The following is a 21750-nucleotide window of genomic DNA, read 5'->3' on the forward strand; positions in this document are numbered from 1 at the left end:
TTGCGAGACGAACAGTGACCATATCCCTATTCTTTTCGAAATAGTTTGCACCGCGAAAATACCTAGCCACAGAGTACATTCATTCATCAATATAACTATATTTTCCTCGGCGTTGGGCAATGCACTCTCTACTTTTCCACCTATGGAACAAACCTGCAGGGCTGAAAGCGTGATCACAGCTATTAATGATTCCATACGTAAAGCAAAATTTACTGTTGCATCAGTCCACAACAACTCGTGTAGTCCTTGGTGGAATGAAGAATGTACCAGAGATTTCCGACGTAGGAAAGCCGCAATTGGAAGCAGTTTCTTCACAATCAGAGTCCGGCTAACTGGGTTAATTTTAAATTTTACCGCGCAACTATCAAGCGAACTGTACTACGTGCAAAGGAATCCTTTAACATTGGCCGATTTTCAGCCCTATCAGAACCACATCGTAAAACAGCATTATTCAAGTTTATGAGGTCTAGGAAATCATGTGCCCCCTCTCTGAACGCACCCTCACTGGTTCGTACGCCGGAAGAAATCGTAGACTTCCTAGAGAATATTGCTGGTGACCTACAGCTGCTATTTGCGTCCAGGATTCCTCCTACAAGCCGTCGTACTCTAGGCTCAGCTGATTTTGAAGAGGTCACTATAGGCGAACCGGATAAAGTGATTTCTTCCCTCCCAGCGTCTGCGCCAGGGCCGGATGGTATTACCACCGCAATGATAAAATTTTTGTATAATGAAGCTCCGGCAGATTTGCTAAATGTAGTTAACGTTTCACTTAGAAACGCATGGATACTACCTGAATGGCGTTTGGCCAAAATTCTGCCTTTCCCCAAGAAGCCGGAGCTCGGTTATTCAATTGATAACATTAGGCCGATAGCTCTAACATCTACTCTAGTTAAAGTGATTGAGCGCGTTTTGCTTCCCCGGATTAACAAGTTTCTGACTGATAAGAATATCCTAAACTGTAGACAAATTGGCTTTAGAGGAGGATGCTCCATTTGGTGGGCACATGTAGACTTAGAAAGTCGCATTCAGGGGGCACGACGGAATAAGCAGGTTGCAGCATTGGTCACTCTGGATATTTCAAAAGCTTACGACAGCGTGGAATATGGCATTCTCCTAGATCTCCTGGCTTATTATTCATTCCCGGAGTACATCACTGCGTGGATAGCGGCTTTTCTAGAAAGCAGAGAGTTCTTTTGTTAACAACATGGCTACGCCTCTTCTCGTTATATAAGCAGACGCGTGGAGTCCCCCAGGGGTCTGTCATCTCCCCAGTGCTATTTAATGTGCTCTTGAGCTCCATACCTAGTCAGCCTGATGCAACGGCCTGATGTACAAACATACGTTTATGCAGATGGCATTGCCTTTTTCTCTTCTTCGCAGGATATTCATTCCCTATTTCATTCTCTTCAGTCGTATATATCTGAATGCTTTAGGATTATGGCTGGACACTCTGAAATTTTCGTTAAATATTAATAAGTGTGCCATTCTCGTGTTCCCCCTTACGGACCCAATATCTATTTCGTTATCATATCGTCAACAATCCATTCGGCAGGTTGATTCACTAAAATACCTTGGAGTTATATATGACAGTAAATTGAATTGGCGTCTCCGCATTGAGCACATTGCAGTGAAAGGCTCCCGCGCTGTCGCTCTTTTGAGGGGCCTTAGCCACAAGCGATCAGGTCTGAGAGCAGATACACTCTTGATGATCTACCGCATGTATGTTCGCCCAGTCTTAGAATTTGGGTGCGTTTTGTTCTTTGGCTCTGCTGCCTATAAGCTCTTGCCTTTGGTGAAGCTTGAACGTCAAGCATTGCGCTGCTGCTTAGGCCTGCCCGCTTACGTCCCGATTAGAGTGTTGTTCTTAGAAGCGGGAGTCCTAACGCTGAACTCCAGGTTCAAATACCTAACCGTTAATGCATTCGCAAAGTTCTTTGAGTGTCCGCTGGCCAGACCACAGGCTGTTTTCCTCCAGCATGCAAGGTCCTTTTTTGGTATATATTGGTCTCGTCTCCGGCGCCCACAGGTCATTTTTGCCAATTCGTTGCTTACTCCATTAAACACCACTCTCCTTTCAGTTCCCGCCTTGCAGATACCATCCACAGTAGTAAGGATTTCGTTTGATAATATTTTCCCTAAAAACGCTAAGCTTCTCCCGCCTAACGTACTCAATAACATTCTCCTGGCTCACCAGTCACCCGTCCGAATACCCATCCCACGTGGTCATTGCAACTGACGCTTCGAAAAAAGACGAAAAGGTTGGGGTGGGCATTTTCTCTCCGACGTTGAACTGGTGTTTTTCATTGCGATTACCAGATTTTATCCCCAATTTTCATGCAGAATTTCTTGCTCTACTCCTTGCAATACTGAAACTTGATCCGGCGAATTCTTCCGTGATGCTACTCACCGACTCCTTGTCCGTGTGCATGGCTCTCTCCTCAGAAACTTTACATCCTATTGCCAAAACTTTTTATTCCTGCGTCCCGACTCATGTGCGGGAGATTCGGCTCGTTTAGCTGCCCGGCCACTGTGGGTTAACCCTCAATGAAACCGCTGACATATTAGCTAAAACAGCTGTGGCTTTACCGATCGTCGAGGTTCTTTCCCCGTTTTCTTGCGTGTTGTTGGCACGCTATCGCCAATACCTGTTCAATCAAGATGCCTCCGACCATGGTCTGAACACTTCTCCTGAACTTGAACACCTCAGGTACCGCTGGGAGAGAAGTTTATGCCAAACTCGCTTGTGCGAAGTATTGATAACTTCTTTTCGTTGTGGTGTGCCACCACTTAATCGGTATTTATACAGGGCAAATCTGATAACTGCCCCTTTGTGCCACTTTTGCCAAGAAATTGAATCCGAAGAGCATTTCTTTCTTTTTTGCCGCCGATTTTCTAACCATCGGAGAAGGCTGCTGGAGATTCCCCTGCTACGTCTTGGACTGCCTTTAACTGTACCGGTGCTTTTGTCGTTTGGGGGGACTAGGCTGGGCCGGTGCCATAGGGATGTGTGCAACGCCATCCACTCCTTCATTTCGGAGACAGCTCGTCTGCAGTGTTAAAAACATTCCGATTAGGCTGACTTCTACTATAGTTTTCCTATTTTTTCTCTCTGTTTTTTTTTTCGTGTTTTCTCTCTCTCTCGCATTAACCTAGACCAAATTCTTTCTTCTGCTCCATTATTTTGCCTCGCTTGATTGCTTGTAATGAAAACATAACTCTTCTTGGCCAATCCCCCTAAGTGGGTATGCGCCATTTTTCGGGCCACCACCACCACCTCAGCCGGTGCACCAATGTCAACAACCTTTACCTCACCAAAGCTGACAGAGACTACCGATTCTACCACAGAGACAACATCGACAAGAACATGATGGACGAGCTTCGGCGCCTCGAGAACCACCGCCTACTCACCGTAACACAACAGCACTTGCGTGCCTTTGCCACCGGTGTGGACCCGGACGCGGAATTCCCTCTGGCGCTAGTAAAAACCAGATCACTCAGCATAATGGCAACACAATGGAACCACACAGAACCGCCACGATGCTTCGCATCCTCATCAGGGTTCCCCACGGGAAGATGGTGTAATTTTTAAAAAAAAGCATTGTAAAAAAAAGTGGTTAAAAGTGTTAATTGTAAAAAAGGTGAAATAACACGACGACGCACAATTCATTTCGAGCAGTGCACGCGCGTTACAATTGCAATTTCTAGGCCCGGCGTGACACGGGAGACACGGCCCGAGCCTGATAAATTTATAAAATGTGATCCTAGTCTGGCCCGAGCTTGACAGAATTTAATAAAATAATTAAGCCTGAGCCAACAAGTCATTTTTTTTAAATATCAGCCCTAGTCGGAAACATGAGCCCGAAAATAATTTGCGGTCTTCAACCTAGAAACGTAAGCATACTGCAAGTATATTGGATTTAAATTTCTATTAACTCTTTCGCTACCGCCGGAAAATTTACCAATTTTTAGGGGTCCAAGAAAACATTTTTTTCCTGCTAAAAGAATTGGTTAGGCACTATCTACACGAACACAAAATGAGATTATTTAACGGCCTTTCCAATAACACCGGTTTTTTAAAGGTTTTTATATATCATAGTTGTGAAAAAAAAATATCAAAATCAAAATTTTTGTCAAGTTGTCGAAAAAAATGATAAAAAAGGAGTTGTGTACATCAAACCACCGGTAGCAGAAAATGTTAGAGTTACATTTTGTAGGGAAACATTTCAAAAACACGCCCTAGAAAAAATGCCAACTTGCGCGGAACAGTTTGTCAGATATAAAAAAAACGTTAGCGCGCACGGTGCTCATGTCATGCGGTGAAGCCCAACCTCCAATTCAAAATGTGCAATTTCAGGTGGTTCCCTGGAATAAATCTGGCGGTTTTACATTATCAGAGGCACCAATTTGCCCCCACATAACGTAAGAACATCTTGTCAATGACTGATTTTGCATTTACAGCGAGCACAATATTTGGGACAAGCACGCGATGCGGGAAAAAACATGCATGAAGTTGAAAACGGAACGCCGTGGTTGATGTTTGTTGACGCTCACGGTCAGTTATCTCTCAAAACATAAAGCTGAGCTTTATTATCATCTTCTTACTCACAATTGTAGCCATGCTCGCAAAAAGGAGGTACGATTTGCAAGAATCGTGCCCTGCTATCTCTGGCCAAGTAGCAGTTGCGCGATGAAAAACATCAGCACAACGAGCCTCCTCTATTGCAGCGCCAACTAACATTTTTTAAATGAAACAGTACAAAAACTTATCGGAGACTCTGTCCGAATAGACAGTTCAACTAAGCAGCAACATTGGAAGGCGAACAGCTGGCAGTGTAAGTATAGTGTAAGGCTAGAGCATGGCTAGAGCAACGTTTTTAGATTAGACCTAATCTAAAAACGTTGGGCTAGAGTCATGCTAGAGTTCCCTGCGGGAGCTATATACAGGAACTCTATGTAAGGCCGGTTTGAAGCGCTGTCCTCGGCGGGACAGATATCCGGTGACTGGGTGTGATCTTTGCAGAAATCGGGTTGGGGAGGGGGGGAGAGGGGGGGATCAGGAGGTGGTGGTGAAAAACATTTATTAAGTCTATATACAAGTGAGAGATAGGGGCGGCCTTAAGGGCCGACCCTGTACAAACTCTAGGAGGAGTCCCTAGTCCGGGACCCCTGTGGCTTCCGCGGCGGCGCGCGCCTGGGCCACGAGGGCTCGTTGGCCCTCCAAGGTCGAGCAGCCGAGCAGGGCAGCCTCCCAGCTCTCACGGGTAGGGGGGGAAGGGGACGTGATTGGGGGGACCGCCGGGTTGGATGGGCATGCCCACACCATGTGAAAAGTATCCGCAAACGGATGGTCACAGTGTGGGCATTCCCCGGAGAAGGCCGGATTCTTGAGTATCGCCGGGCACAATACCGTGTTAGTGTATAGCCGTAAGAGCCAGCGCTCGTCAGCCTTAGTCAGGCCCGGCGCCGGAGGCGGAAATCGGAGCCTGTTCAATTTGTACATCGCTGTAATGTCGCGAAATGAGCTGACCGGGTTAGGTTCTGGATCGTCAAGAGATGGAGGGCGAGGAGGGTCCCGGGAATCAAGCGCGCGGGCTGAGGCATCGGCAGCCTCGTTACCACCTAGTCCTGCGTGAGCTGCAGTCCAGATGACGGAACGTGTATTTGGGCGGTCCATATAATAACAGCCCTTGAGGATTCGAGCAGCGCGAATGGTGATGCGACCTTTGGTAAGATTTTGGCACGCACTCCGCGAATCGGTAATAATGATCCGAGATGCGGGGTCTGCTGCGGCGAGAGCTATGGCGACTTCCTCCGCATGAGAAATGTCCGGTGCTCGAAAAGTGAGTCCTTGAACAGGCACGTTTTGATTGATTACGGCTGCCGTGTACCACCCCCCGTGGTGAGGGCCAGACGCGTCCGTGTAGAATACTCCAGGCCGGGACCCATAGCGTCCTTGCAAGGCTGTAACCCGCGCAGTTCGCCTGCCTTCGTGAGTACCCCTAGCCATATCGGTAGAGGCTGGATATCCAACGCACCACGCCAGTCCTCTGGGATCGGGGTTCGCTCTTCTGCCTGATATGTGTAGGAGATGTGGAGGCGTTGTGAGAGGCATCTCCCAGCGTGCGACTTGGTAAGCCGCAGGTACTGGTTGGGCCTCTTTGAGTTCTCCGTACGTGTTGGTCATGCCCAAATCTGCAAGACGCTGGTTAAACGTCGAGATCGGGAGGTAGAGGGCGCGCTTGTATATCTTGCGGAGAATGCCTTCGAGCGTGTGCACATCACATTTGCGCAAACGTAGGTAGGGTGTCGAATATAGGATCCGACTGGTCACGAAAGCGTTGGCGAGGCGCAAAGCATCGCGGCTTCTGAGACCCCCCCGCTTGTTTGAGACCCGACGAACCATGCGGCCCACTTGATCCCCGACCATACGTAACTTGCGCAGGGTTGTGTCGACTTTCCTGCTCTTGTGTATGAAGAGTCCCAAGACAAGGATTTCTTCGCCTTCCGGGATTGGCCCGGTTCGCAAGGAAAGTGCGATTTGAGTCGTATCTTTTGGTTTGGGGCGAAGTACTCCGATTTTTCAGGGGAACATTCGAGGCCGCAGCGGCGCGCGTATTCATCTACGACCGATGCTGCATGCTGCAGGCTGGCCTCAATGCTGCCAAGGGAACCCTGGGTTGCCCACAGCGTGATATCGTCGGCGTACAGAGCGTGCCGTACGCCGGGGATATCCTTCAGCAGTGGGGGGAGATGAGCCATGGCGAGATTGAACAAAAGAGGAGAGAGGACCGCTCCCTGTGGTGTTCCTCGAGTACCCAGAGGGTATGGGCCATGCTCCTTGCCTTGAATGCGGAGGTACGACTGCCGTTCAGTCAGGAACTGACGGATGTACCTGAAAGCATTATACCCACAGTTCGTTTGGGAAAGATGGGTAAGAATGATTTTGTGGGTAACGTTATCAAAAGCCCCCTTAAGATCTAAGGCGAGGACTACCTTATCGTTACTTGGATGCTCGATCGGCTCAATGACGTCACGATATGGAGTTGTAGGAGAATGTCCTGAGCAGAGCGATGTGGACGAAAGCCGTGCATAGTTTCGGCAAAAGTGTGCTGGGCCTCGAGGTAATCGGAAAGCAGGAGCGCGGTGCTTTGTTTGAGGATCAGTCGCGGACGCTCCAGGCGCCATGGCAGGTAGCCTTGAAGTTGGGTAACTGCGTAGTAGTGCTAAATATGAATTTCGCGACGCAGAAACGAAACCGAAACTGTTGTAAACTGTTCGCGAATGGTCCTGGGGTAAGTAGAACCATAGCATAAAGGAGGCTATGGTAGAACTACCACAGAACTTAGAACAACGTGCGCAAAGGTAATAAAACTGCCTAAAATCATGAAGTAGCTTTGCAACCAGCCACTGCTTCACATTTTCAGCCGATTTCTGGGATTATTACTGTCAGAGCACGAACCTGACGATTGAAAATCGTTTGCTGGTTCACCATTCCCGCCCTGATAGCAAAAAAAAAAAAAAAAAAAAACAAGGCTGCAAAAAGGCAAACGCTGGTGCAGGGTAATTACGAGTGGCACGCATTCTTCGTTGGCAGCAGTGACGCGCCATGACCACGCCCCTTTTCAACACCCATGTGATTCAAAAGCGTGTCAAAAATCACATTTCCGTTGCAAAAATGAAACCAAAGCTGATTTTGAAAGCCCATTTTCTGATCTAACTCCGAACAGCTTTACTTTCGAGCAACGCCATCAACGCTATGAAAAGGCGCTCCCAAAGAATTGAACACACAGAAAAGCGAATGAAAACAAAAGCGAACGGAACTTCAGCGCGGCAGGCAACAATTCGAGAGCTTTTTGGTAAACTTTTTTTCCTCCACAAAAGCATATTGAAGGAGAGTTTTTCTGTGAAACGAATTGAACGGATCAACGGAAGGTAGAATATTTGTTCAATAAATGTGTAAATAAAGAAGATTATCCCCTTTTCTCAAAATCCTTTAAATGATCCCCGGTGTGCGTCGCAAGTGCAGCACATTCGCCCAGTTTCTTGAAAATACATGTAGAAAATTGTGGTTGTACAAAGCTCGAGTCGAAGTTTAGCTCTCGCTACCACGCCTATTCAAAATCGATCAATATTTGAATAGGCGTGGTAGCGAGAGCTAAACTTCGACTCGAGCTTTGTACAACCACAATTTTCTACATGTATTTTCAAGAAACTGGGCGAATGTGCTGCACTTGCGACGCACACCGGGGATCATTTAAAGGATTTTGAGAAAAGGGGATAATCTTCTTTATTTACACATTTATTGAACAAATATTCTACCTTCCGTTGATCCGTTCAATTCGTTTCACAGAAAAACTCTCCTTCAATATGCTTTTGTGGAGGAAAAAAAGTTTACCAAAAAGCTCTCGAATTCTTCAGAGAGGCCTGTCAATTGCTTGCGTTATGTTGCCTGCCGCGCTGAAGTTCCGTTCGCTTTTGTTTTCATTCGCTTTTCTGTGTGTTCAATTAACCCAAAGGGTAAATGAGCAAACTTTTCGTTATCAACAATATAAAATTTGCGACACGCGACTGCCGGGCCTTAGGCACTGCGGGCCGGCGCGCGCCGGCACGACCAGGAAAAAAAAAAAAAAAAAAAAGTTTAAGCTCGCGCCCAGCCCGAGCACGACAAAATGCGTGCTACAACGTCCGAACACGGCATGCGGTCAGAGCCGGGCTCCGGCTTTCGGCGGTCCCGGGCCCGCGCAGTTCCTAGCACAATTCCTATGCAAGTCAATGCGACCGTGCTGCGACTTGAGGATCAAACGCAGCGCCGTGGCTTGCAGTTGCGCTTCGGCGAACTAAAAATGCTGAAAAGAACAAGACAAGCAAAATCAAATTGCGCGCGCTGGGGAGCGGCGGCGTGCGCAGGTCGTACGAAATATGGCTGGTCGTGGTCGGGGCCATGGAGTAAAGGTCGGGGCCAACGTAACGTTGGTCGGGGCTGTGGAAGAGTCAGGAAGAGTGGAGCACGCTTTGCGGGGAGCAATGCTGACGGAGTCGATCTTGGAGACGCTCGAGGAGCTCGTGTTCGACGCCAATGAAGTGGTCACGTACAAGTGGGTGTCACGCCAGTGGGAGCTGCACGCCAACGTCGCCAAGCGGCTGCTGGACGACTTCGTGGTGCGGCAGAGGCGCGCGGGCAAATCCCTCTGCTGCTGGCACGCCGTGCTGGCCGCAGACTCGGTGACGCTGGTGCCCGAGGCGGAGCTGGCGCGTAACTTGCGCGGCCGACCGCCGGAGAGCAGCCGCGTGCACATCTACGCGGTGCTCACGAGCCACACCGAGGACGCCAACGTGGTCTACTTGGCCGACATGCGCTCCTCCCCCTGTCGCGACGTCAAGTGCTCCTCCGTGAAACCCCGCAGCCCTTCGTGACGACCGTGGGGGGCTGTTGACTCGTGAAGCGTAAAGCCCGAAAGGTCCGTGCAGGAACACACCTTTCGATGTCAGACAGCTGGATCAGCGAGTGCGCTGAAGTGCATCGGCCGCAATCTTTGGGTGTTTCCAAGTGCACACCTGCACAGCTCCGGTGACAGGCCGCACAAAAATAACCTTGCCACTGTTATTTAACGGACACTGGGTGGCCGTTACTGCATTAGCTCTCACCGAGGACCAGGTACACCACGACGAGTCGGGAGATTCACTACTAGTGCACACCAAGCAGCACTGAGCAGAGATGCTCAAAGCATTCCGAATGCAGAGCGCACGTGGTGGAAAGCCAAGATGCAAGTGCCGAAGTACAGGGTAAAGAAATAAAACCATCTGTCGTGTGACTTCAGTCAGTTTTAAGTCATTGCAGTTTGGTGGAATGCAAAGAAATGTTTACCAGAAAGTGGTTCTTTATTTCCTTCGCGAAGCCAAATAGGGAGAAAGTTGAATCTTACCTGCAGTCTTGAACTTCGCATGTAAAGGTGCTTCGTTTAGCGCCCCTGGTTTGACGTCCTGTATTACTCATGGATTCAGTGAAACCCACCATTGTGTCGCCCCACCGTTGTGTCAATGTTTCAGCAACTTATAGGTGCTTTCGATTTGGCTGCACTTGCTGAATTCATTCAGGTAGTGCAGCACTTGCCTGTTCAATTTTCTAGTGCAGCGCACGGCACCTGCACTTTTCGATTTACCGACGGTGCAGGGAGCGGGGGACGAGTTCGCAAATTTTTTTGCCCTTACCAGAGAGGAGGTGCACGAGCAGACAAAAAAAGTGCAGGACCAATTCTGCAGTGGCGAACCAGCACCGAGCTAATCCTGAACTCGTGCAGGAAGTGCAGGCCAAATCGAAGAGACCTTATAGTTGGCATCCTTGAGTTCAGCAGCTTGGTTCGTTGCAGCGGTCAACTCTACAAGTGGAGGTTCACTTGTATGTTGTACAATAGGCGCTGGGTTGGAGATACTGCCACTACCCGACTCCTTGCACACGTCGTCAAGCAGCTTGCTTTAGTTTAATTTTACATAAACATTTTCATAGCCACACTGATTGCATTCATTAGGACCTTGAAATTTTATTTTCTGCAAGGCGGTTTTGTCAACATCATGTGTGTCACTTTTTTTTTTTTTCTCATTGAATCCCTGTCCACAGGACTTTCACAGCACTAATTTTGCCAATGAACTTGACATTTTCGTCTCAAGTATAGGCGTTTTCATTGCCCCCTCAACTGCTTTCCTTGATCATACTTAGAGGAAACTTGTGGCGTTCAGTATTATCAGAACTGTTCCGATAGTACGGAATGAGCTCTTCTGTCCGATGCACTCCTTCTGCTTTGTGCACTGCATTGCATGGAAGCTGTCGCCACACATGAAGGAACGAAATTGTCTGCTCACAACAGTCGTACAAACGCATAACTTTGACACGTCCGAGACTGCCTGGCACACGCGATTGGCTAGCAAGCCCTATAAATGTGCACCCGATGTCTTCACTACCTTGGAGTCACGGAAAGCGAGAAATGATGAACCAGTTTGAAGGGGACAACCAGCAATGCTCAGTAACACCATGTTCATGGCACAATCCTGCTTTGCAACCATAGACTTGCATGCAAGCACGCAGACTGCAAAATATTGCAGTGTTGATGCATTTTTACTGTCATGTCCCGAATGAAGGCTCAACCAGAAGGTAGCCTTGCAGTAACACTTGACAACGCATAAGACTGGTGGTGCAATGCACGCTGCGTGGCTACACAGCTCTGGCAGTAGCACATGTTCCCCTTGAATGTGAAGAAGATGGCACTTGTGCGCCAACAAATCAGTAGGCTCATGGCTGTTTCTGGGCATCAGCAAACAGACACGTTGCCCACTTGTGGCACTGGGTCAAGAAACAAAAGAAATCTTTATTCCACCACTGCGCACGAACTAGTGTTAAAGGCCCTGCCTCCCAGCACTGCTCTGAAGTGCAAGTCTGTACCCGGCTGGGCAAATTACTCGGGTCGTGGACCTGGCTGGCCAAGCAGCGAGGCGCATAGGCAACCACGCTAGTTTCAAGGAGTAGGCACAAGTCTGCAAGACCACTCACGAGAAAAGTGTACATGAAGACAAAATACAACTTCATTCAATTTGAAAGAATGAGTATTTGGTAACTTGCTCGGCTGCACTCTAGCCATGACAGATGTCTTTCTTTCAAATGAACAAAGTAGTAAGCAACTTTGCACTACAGTGGTGCAATATGGGCAGGGGTGATGCCATAGAGGCCAGCACTACAACAGTTATCAGCGTGTTAACCGCAGCTTAGCACTTAAGTGGTACCACCAAGCGGAACTAAAGGCCCCACTACAATCACCCAGTCCTGTTGATTGGCGGCGGTGTTGGCTGCCGACTGCCAATCGCACAAACAGGATTCCGTGACGTTTGAAAGTGGTTGTGGCAGGTGCCCCTGCTTCATGTTTTCCATAATATCTCTATTATTCGTTCGAAACTTGTGACAAAATTGGGATCACTTATTAGGACAAAGCAGCCTCTTTGAGTGAACCATACTTCTACTTCGTCTTCATTGCTCTCCGTAATTTGCCATGCACTGCCCGAACATACCTACTGTGACCTTAGGGATAATATTTCAACGGCACAAGCCAGCCAAGCAAACAGCAGCATTTTCAGTACTTCATATTTCATCGGCCAAGGCGCTGAGTCCCTTGCACACCTCAAATGAGCCTGGCGTTTGTACGTGTTCCTAATAGAATGGCCAGAAACGATCACGACTCATTCACGACTTAGCTGTGCTTATTCGAGTTGATTTGATTTGATTGTGGGGTTTAACGCGCCGACGCAACGCAGGCGATGAGGCGCGCCGTAGTGGGGGGCTCCGGATGAATTTTGACTACCTGGGGATCTTTAACGTGCGCCGAAATCTCGTACACACGGGTATTTTTGCTTTTTGCCTCCATCAGAAAAGCGGCCGCCGCAGCCGGGAATCGAACCCGCGACCTCGTGCTCAGCAGCGCAATGCCGTAGCCACTGAGCCACCGCGGCGGGTGCTTATTCGACTTGGCTGCCACACTTGCAAGCAGTACCCATTCTGTGTGCAGAACAGTTCATTCTTGTGAAGGGTAAAGTTTTATGTTCTCGCTGCACACGAGTTGTATGGCATGCAATGCAATTCTGTTATGGTTTATTTGTTCAAATAATGTTGCTGTTTTCGATAAGCAGACTATGACCTCATTAACTACAAGGATTTCTCTGAAAGGATTCTGCAATAACACAATTTGTCCATTTTTGCTCACAATTCAGGAACATGCCCAGATGGGGTTGGCATGCAAAATGGACATTTCTGGCTTCTGAAAATCTTATATAGGGTAGGGTGCACGATCAAACAAAAACAAAGCACGAGCTAGCTCTCAAAATAGCCCGAGACATTGATTTTGTCCGTCTGACTGCCACTATGGTTGATACTCAAACTTGTGTCCCAAAGATTTGCTCAGATAGCTTGCTCTTTTTCTCACAAAGCGAGCAAACAAAACAAATTGGCTGCTGCACTGCGCCATTACAAGTCACAGAAGTTGTGGTCCCTTGAATGGTTGCAGTTTTCCAATGGTGTGCTTTGCTTCAATCAGCTTGCGTGCACGCAAACCGATCCCTTCTCGACTGTAGCCATTATTCAGCTGTGCCATGCTGGCCAAAATGTCTTTATTCACTTTTCACCAAAATGTCTTTATTCACTTTTCTCGCCCGTACACCTTCCAAACAAAGGCACCACGTGCTCGCCTAAGATGAAAGCCTCCTCTCGTTGAGCACCGACGACCACGGGCACAGACGCTGCCGTTCCAAGGAGAATAGAGAAACCCCCGTCTGCGCAAGCAGGGCTGCCTGGAGGCCTCGCCAGCAGGCAGCCCTCCTAGCAAGCAGGGACAGACCACATCATTTGGCGCGACATGGGGAAAGGAACGGCGTGAAAACGCCAGCCCAGCCTCCCCCAGGTGCAAAGCGACGCTCGCCCAGGACAAAAAACCTACCTGTACATACACTAAAGTGGTGCAGTGAAGAAAAAAAGCATCCCTAAACTCCACAGTTGACAGCCCTTTAACGCCACCTCTGGGGAGGAAAGCAATGGAAGAGGAATGGTAACAGCATGCTCGAGGCTACTCGGGGCAACTACAGAAGGAGCAGTGAAACAGGACCCGACACCACCACAAGTTAAGAACAGAGATCCAGAGATAAATCACAGCCGACTGGTACCTGCAGGACAAGCACCGGCCACAGCCAACTGGTGGCTGCTTGGTGCGAACAAACCTGGGTGCAAGAGGGGAACTTGGGACCGGCACGCACATTGTAAATCACAGGGCAGGCCGGTGCACAGTCAATCACAAAACAGTCGGCAAACGCCTGTCCCAGTATTCCCTTTGCATGCCTAGTTTGTTTTTCGTCTACTGCCCCTTTTGAGGTCTGCAAATGCCAATGAGGCTCGTTCTACTGAGGATTCCAAACAATCACCTGAGGGTCTCAACAAAGCCGACTCTATTTATGCCATGCGCACCAACAAAGCTGCACTTCTGACGAGAGCCTGCGCAAGTGCGTGCTGCTAGTATAAACAGTCCCACATTTCATCCCCACTGTAAAATGGCACAGAAGCAATGAACATCCCACATTAAAGACAAACAGACGTGCAATAACCACCAGCAGAACCCATTGGTAAGCGCCCTCAGGGGAGGGGAGGAAGGAAAAGACGAGAGAAACGCTGGAAATCGCACCAAGATTCTCGCAAAGAAGTCCGTGTAAAGAAGCAAAAAAATATACTCTAGGATTGCAAAAATAGGGCTGTGCACGAAAGTGTGGCCACCACATGCTATGTCGGGTAGGCTGCCTGGGTCCAACTCCGGCCATGGTAGCTGGCGCTGGTTGCCTCGTGGCCATCGGCCGGCCGTGCTGCCGTGAACTCGGCTGGGTCATACATGACGGGGGCCGCCTGGGGCTCGCCTGGCTGCTGCGAAGGTGAACGTGGCAAATTACTATCCCCAAGGGCGACTGATTCTCTTCCCTCCTATTAACAACGATTAGGAGCCACCACATTTCACTTGCCCCTTTCTATGAAGCAACATGCTTGCAACAAGGCCAGTTACTCCGTTCACTCACACGGGAAGCAGCACCGAACACTGTGCACAACCGCAAGGCCAAGCTCAGGTGGCTCATGCTCGGAACTGCACACAGAGACTAGAGTGGCGATAATGCGAGCACACGTGTAGCAGTTAGTGACAACTTCCCTTAGCAAATGTACTTTTGGGCGTGGTGTGAGAGAGCCGCTATAGATCTTTTCTGCCGGTAATAAAATCTAGCTGCCAACACCGGTCTCTGTTTTTTTCTGCACAGTTCTGAGTATGAACCAATTATGAGTATGCGTATGAACGTAGAGTCAGGAGGATTTGTTTGTGCTAAGTCCCAATAGAGAACAAACAGTTGGGGAGCGAGGGGGCAGAGCAATAGAAAGCAATGGGGAGAGTAGATGCTTTTGTTTCAGCACATAGACAAGTGTCACCAACTAAAAAGGCTTTCAAACCCCAAATATTTGGTGCTTGAAAGTCTTATCATGGATTATAAACTCGCTCGAACCCACACATCGCTAATCCATCAACAAGACTTTTTTAATCCGAAGCCTGTCACTTGCAGGGAGGGAATAAACCAGGGGCATGCTTATCAGGGGTTGAAGCGGGCTTGAGCCCTTTGCAGCAGCTCAGGGTGCAGGAATATTGGCGTTTTGGAGCAGCTGTGGAGCAGAAAAAAAGGAGTTTTTGAGCAGCTTTGGAAATTTTGTAGGAAAGGAAAATTTTGCAGTAGTGAAAGTCTATTTGGTAGCAGATTTCTAGAGTCAAACACCATTTATTTGTAGTTTTTCATTTCTGGTAAACACAAAAAACAAAAACTCACATCGCCGTCACTCAACAGTCAATCAATAATGAGCCGACCACTTCTTCATATAAAATTATACATTCCCAGAATTAAAGCATCACAGCTGACCGAGCAATAACTAAGAAAAGCTGGAGATAAGCAATGCTTTAAATAGCTACACCTAACTAGACTTAAGACGACTGAAAAATAAATGCTCCCGTTATTACAACACCATTACACCGAGTAGGGGGTGTGTGAGTACCCAAATATTCGAATACGGTAAGAATAGCATCTCCACGAATAATTCGATTCGCTAATCGAATATCCACTATTCAATTTTTCGAATAGTCGAGTGGATTTTCCAAGCATGCCCAACTCTGCGAAAGCGAGAGATGTCGGCACAGGCTACCGGTCTGCTCAGAAAGTTTAATCTAAATCGAGCTTTTGACGAGCACGCCTTGCAGAGGCCGTAAATTTTGTCCCGCTGCACAGAGTCATCTGCAATTGCGCCGATAAGATCTTTTTTCGTGCTGTTGCTCACGCTGACTTTGGCCTCCATTTTGAATCCTGCGACTGGATGTTTAAACAGAGGTGAGACAGTTGAATGAGATTCGGGAGCAGTTTTCGGAGCAGCGAAATCTCAATTTTGGAGCAGCACAACTTTGATTTGAAGCAGAAGAACGACATTTATGATGTCACCTTAGGAGCTTAAAAAAAATCAGATTTTTGGCTACTCACGGAAGAAAAATGCATTTTTACAGGTTTTGAACGTACGTAACACTGAAACGGCCCTTCAATAAAGTTTTTCCTACCAGAGTATCACAAGGTACGAACTGCACTACCTTTTTACAAACCAGTTTTATTAATTCTTAGGCTCTATGCATAGATAGCGTAGAGTTCTGTTGAAAATATCGAATTGAAAAACTAAGCAATCGTAAGGCAGTTTTATTATCATCTGAATGCCGAAATTATTATTTTTGTAGTAGAGCCACGGCAAAAGTTGCGCGAAGTGAGGTGACAGTTGTAGCCCCCACCAGCCCTCCCATTTCAATCCTCACGGTGCACGTTCGCTACGATCCTAATTTGAGTAACGTTGGTATGTTTAGCCACCTCCTTTTTGCCTTAAATTTCACTTCAGATAATGAACCATTATTACTAGCGTGCAATTATTGCCCTTCCCGCTATCGGTCACTGCTTGAACATTTTGCGGCGATGTAGCCTGCGCCGCCACTTCTGCAGTGTCGATCATCCCATTCCCGCCGCTCGCAAGCTCGCTGTCAAAGGCAGGAATAACTCGGCATTTTATAACACCGCAATGAGTCCGAAATTTCAATTCAAGTGCGCACTGCGCCCCACACTCAAGGTCGAAACACGGCGAATTCGTGGGCACCACGCAACTTCCCACAACAGATCGAACGACTAAATGTAAACCCAGCCACTCCCACAACCAAAACCATGGTAGAAATCGGCCAAGAGCACTCTGCCTGAACCAAAAGCAACTGCTTCGCCCGGTGGCCATGTTTTCCGATCTTCACCACCACAAGATGGCGGCGCCCAGTAATGTCGTTCCGGAGATACGGCGCTCCAAAAATTGCTGTTTTTTCATCAGCTTATTACACAAGTAGTTTGACGCCTCAGTACACATAGGTATTTTTTCTACAGGATTTGGAATGGTTTTCGATGGGAAAACTTTAAAAACGCACAGAATATAACATGTGCAACCCGACATTATGACTTTCGAAAGAACTATCTCGGGGACAATTTTATGCAGGTTTTTTAATTGGATGATCAATCTATTAAACCTTCACGAACACCATCACCATGGGGGTGCTGGAAAATTATGCCGTCAGTGAGCATTTTTCCCCAGTGAAACTGACGGGAGTGTTAAAATCCTTGGCTCTCAGACTGTTTTGGAGCAGTTTGGCGCAATTTTAGCCATTTTCAAGCTTTCGGAGCAGCCTGGCGCAGGAAAACAAATTTGTATCAAATGTGCGCGATATGCGCAGCTGTCTCACCGCTGTTTGAATGTCAGGGCAGCTTCCGGTAAAGATCGCCGCTGTTTTGACAGCACTTCACTTAATTTAAGATCAAAAGCGGTTCTGGCTTTTATTGATGCAGTCGGTGTATGTTTTTTTTCATGTTCTTTGGTTTTTTAGACCACAGGGGACAGCGCAGGCTCGTGCACGGTGACTATAGTGCGAGCTTCTCTTCAGCAACTTATCGGCCACGCTTCACGCTGCCCATGTGCTTCTGAAGAAGTGCCTCTACGTGGTCCACGATTGTGGTTGCGCCATGTTTTCGCGTCGTATTGCTCATGCCTGCAAAGTGCTCACTTCGGAGTTACGAGGCGCTGTCTAGTCATTGCGTATGATTGCAGTACAGCAACTCCGATGCGAGTCAATTTATTTTTATGCGTATCGTGCTCGCTCCGGATTCCTGAAGTACCGCCTCATAGTGGCTCGGCGAATGGACTGCTGCGAGTGAGTGTTTAAAAGTGCATTCTTCAAGCTGAAAAAGAACGTAATCACTGCCGAACATGTGAAGTAGCTCCTCTTTCTGCACAAAAGCCTATGAAAAATCGAGGCCTGTAAAACAAAATTGATATTCGATAATCGATTCAATATTTGGCTTTTTTCCCAAATTCGATTAGATATTCAATTTGGCAGTTACTATTCGGTATTCGCACACCCATGAGAAACAACCACGAGAGGATCAGAAGATAGGCAGAATGGTCTCTCTTGAAGATAAAGGTTTGCCTTCATTCTGCAACTAACAAGACACTAGACAGTGTAAAAAAAATTCAACAAAACTAAGAGAAAAAGAAACTAAGACAAGAGGTAGTTTGAACTAAACTTTACTAGACTCCAGAGAAATTAAAAAGAGATGTTCACAAAACAAAAAAGAGAAATATCCTATCCTACTACCTGCACTATTGAACAAGTAATACATGCTTTTATCTATTGAAAACACACACACGCATACACAAAAATACTGTGCAAACGACTCGCCTTAATCCTAATAGCGAATGTGCAGTCTTTGTCAAAATTTTGTAGGCCACGATGAACATGGCAGGAGCAGGCGTGCCGCCAAGCAGGGACGCTGCGGTTGCCGCTGTCAACTGGATACGCAGCTAAAGAGAGCAGGGGAAACTTTCGCTCTTGCTTTTGCAGTGTGGCTGGTGCCACAAGCACGGCATGAGGTGCCTGCACTGAAGTGAAATGCTTGCTCTGAGAAACCGGCCGCATGCTGCACTGATCGCACCAGCCATAGGGACCGGGCAGCTGGACGGGTGGCGCCACCACTCGGCGCTTCCCTCATTAGTAGAATGAGCCGGTGCATTGGACTACGCAGCCTTCCATTGTTTTTGCCGTGTTTGCTTTGGCGCTTTAAATGTTTGGTCATATGGTGAGCGGATATGTACAGTGAAACGAAGTCTAGACAGATATGTTGGGTTCTTAGATAGAGTAACGGCTACGTAAACTTGTCCTAAGCTTCTAAAGTTGAGTATGGGCTACAATGACGAGCACTTTTTGCAGCGATCCACACTTGGCTCCACCTGATCTGAGTACGACTAAAACTACTACTATTGTTAGTATTCATTTCTTCTTAAATACGGCTACCTAAACTGATTGGATGCTTAGATGCTCCAACTTATTGGAGCATCTAAGGTTGGCGATGGGCTACATTAACATCAGCGCTTTTTGCAGCGCTCTGCGCGTTCCGAGTAGGAATAAAACTATTAATATTAGTATTCACTTTACCACTTCAAAATATCTTCACTGGTTTCAATGGATATGGTTTGCATGTCAGCCTTTTAACGATGGGATACCTCGATACGTGTGCTTTGAAGAGCAAGGCTCCTATGTACAAGGTCAATTACCATGTGGCAGTGGAAACGTAGTGGCAGTTTACCCTTTCTTTCTGTAACCATGAGCTTTGTGCCTTTAGTTTTCATGAGTGATGGCATGGGAGCCTGAGAACTGAAGCGGAGCTCCCACATTTGTAGTGGTCATTTTCTCAAGAGCCAAAGTTACTCAACCACCCAACAGCCCAAGCTACAAACCATCCCCCCTTCCCTTTCCATTATACCACCCCTGTGGAATAAAGGCTGGCACCAAATGATAAAAAATGTGGCAGTGTTAACGTCCGCCCGTGTTTTTTATTGCTTAAGTATACTTTGCCAAGTACCTAAAAAATCGTGCAATGCCTTGTGAAGAAACCAATAACGTGCAACTAGTTGCCTCAAACAGGGGTTCATCAGCCCGAGTCCTACGGCCCAGACACATTTCCAACATGCTGGAAGCAGTTAGGACCTGGAGAGGGGTGCATGTAAGTGCAAAATAAACAGAAAAATCATCCAGCCGTTCATTTAAAGACGACGATGGTTGAACGCGAAGCTTTCTTCGGGCAAATTTGAATGGGAAAGGGTCTAAGTAAAAGATGCTGTGATAAAAAGACCAAACTGTGTGCCAGTCAAATTCAAACCTCAATTAGCCAAAGTTTACATCCAGAAGGCAACCAAGGAAGCCCAAATGGGAAAGCTTTGCGATAAACCATCGTCGACGTTAGACGGAGGAGTGCATGATTTTTCAAGCGTAGGTGACAGCTTGTAAAACTCGACCGCAGCATTCACTTTGTGAAACTGAGGGCATGTTTTTGGCACCTTCCTGTCTTGTCCTTCAGCCACGGAGATATTGTTTTTGAAAAACCATTAAACAACTATCCAGCAACCATTGAAATTCTTGTAAACCAATGCTTTTCTACGACAAGCAATAACAGTCTGCTATCATGTGGTATTTATTCTGTAAACGATTCCCGGTGGTGAAATTGAACACGTTTCTACCGCAGTTAATGAAGTTATGGAACGTCACCTATCAAAATTTCTGTTTTGGGGTAAATGTTAGAAGGCACCCCCAACTTTGTCTTTCGTTTGTGCACGACGCCGTTTCGTCATGAAGTGCCAAAGGCCAGCGCCGCAGCATTCCTGGATCGGCTGCATACACTGGCTTTGTAGGAACATTTAGCTGCAATGTATTCCTCGGTACGACAAACAGTATGCATGAAAACAATTACGCCCACCTCCCCTCGCGGGAACTCTGGTGTGGTGCGACGCTGAGGGGGGGGGGGGGTACAAGCGCAAGCGGAGAGCAACCGTCGACCGAAAGGCCGCCGGAGAGCGACACACCGGTTGTATGCGCAGTGCACCCGATGGAGAGGAGACCACGGAGAGAGAGTACTGCACATGCGCAGCACCGCGTGCAGCGCCGCCCACCGGCGGAGTGAGAGCGCGCTGGGCCGCACACCCGCAGATGTTGAGAGAGAGTGTTCGCTCTCACCTGTGCACGCGCCGGCGCCAGTGCGTCTGCCGCGGCTATGACGCAACACAATCCAATACAATCCACTTTAATCCAATTTAATCCAAGCCAGGCCAAGCCAATCCAATCGAATTTAATCCAATGCCCCTTGCGAGAGAGTGTTCGCCATCGGAGAGGAGAGGGGGTGAGCGGAGGAGAGTGCGGACGCCGACGACGAACGCACGCAGGAAGGACAAGGCCGCCGACAAGAGATGCTCTCAGCGTCGCATGAAAAATTTGCACGAAGGAACAGACTTGTCTTCCAGCTTCACTTCCATCTTGGCGCATTGAGCGTCGTCTGCTATTTGTAATTACGAGTATGGGCGTAAATCACACACACGGCACGCCCCGTAAAGGTTGCCTCTACTTTCAAGGTTTACCAATCTGAAAAAAGTCCTTGTGGTTACCTACGCTTTGCAAGCCGCACCACAGCAGAACGCCAGAAAGCCATGCACAACTACGCTGCACTGACCGCCACCGGCATTCCACTGACGAGCGGTTTGCCACAGGCGGCGCTGTTGGCTGAAGTGACGGCGGTGCCATACACCCAGTCCCTATACTACGAAAGCAAGAGCAAAAGTTCTCCTAGCTCTCTTTAGCTGCACAACCAGTTGACAGCGGCAACCGCAGTGCCCCTGCTTGGCGGCGTGCCTGCTCCAGCCACGGTCGTTGTGGCCTAGAAAATTTTGGCAAAGACTGCACGTACCAGGGTTTATCAACTTCTTTTTCAAGCGTAAACAGCAGGCTTGCCGGAGGAAGGATGGGAAAGGAAAGGCATGTCCCCCCTCATTAAAAGAGAGAGAGAGAGAGAGAGAGAGAGAGAGAGAGAGAGAGAGAGAGAGAGAGAGAGAGAGAGAGAGAGAGAGAGAGAGAGAGAGAGAGAGAGAAAAGTGCTGCATGGCGGGGCTAGACACATCTACCAAGCTGATTACTTGCAGACAGCTGCTAGCTTAACAGAATCTCCGCTGTCACTCATGCCAAGGCCTGCCTGTTATCTCATCCTGTTATCTAATCAGCATTGTAGCATCGAACCTTTGCAATGGCAAGCACACCTGCG

At 48.0% G+C, this 21750-nt stretch overlaps 2 protein-coding genes across 11 annotated transcripts in view; one reads left to right on the plus strand and one right to left on the minus strand.

Moving 5' to 3' along the window:
• The first annotated feature begins 8885 nt into the window (after positions 1 to 8885).
• Positions 8886 to 9832, plus strand: LOC144163690 (DNA polymerase delta subunit 3-like). The gene has a single exon (XM_077694459.1). The coding sequence runs from the start codon at positions 8920 to 8922 to the stop codon at positions 9412 to 9414; it is 495 nt and encodes a 164-aa protein (XP_077550585.1). The 5' UTR covers positions 8886 to 8919; the 3' UTR covers positions 9415 to 9832.
• Positions 9833 to 13154: 3322 nt separating this feature from the next.
• The window catches only part of LOC144175856 (uncharacterized), a 229436-nt gene continuing 220840 nt past the window's right edge, over positions 13155 to 21750 (minus strand). For 8 of the 10 annotated variants that reach the window (XM_077704906.1, XM_077704915.1, XM_077704958.1 and 5 more), the window contains exon 37: positions 13155 to 14440. In XM_077704906.1, the coding sequence (XP_077561032.1) occupies positions 14303 to 14440 (138 nt within the window). In that variant the 3' untranslated portion in view covers positions 13155 to 14302. The remainder of the gene's footprint in view (positions 14441 to 21750) is intronic. The other 2 variants (XM_077704952.1, XM_077704943.1) reach the window with 1 other exon arrangement.

Source organism: Haemaphysalis longicornis, unplaced genomic scaffold (genome assembly GCF_048455015.1).
Source record: "Haemaphysalis longicornis isolate Haplotype H1 unplaced genomic scaffold, Haemaphysalis longicornis Haplotype H1 scaffold_1, whole genome shotgun sequence".
NCBI lineage: Eukaryota > Metazoa > Arthropoda > Arachnida > Ixodida > Ixodidae > Haemaphysalis > Haemaphysalis longicornis.

Coding starts and splice junctions, on each gene's coding strand:
- LOC144163690 (XM_077694459.1), top strand. CDS start 8,920: ATGGCTGGTCGTGGTCGGGGCCATGGAGTAAAGGTCGGGGCCAACGTA.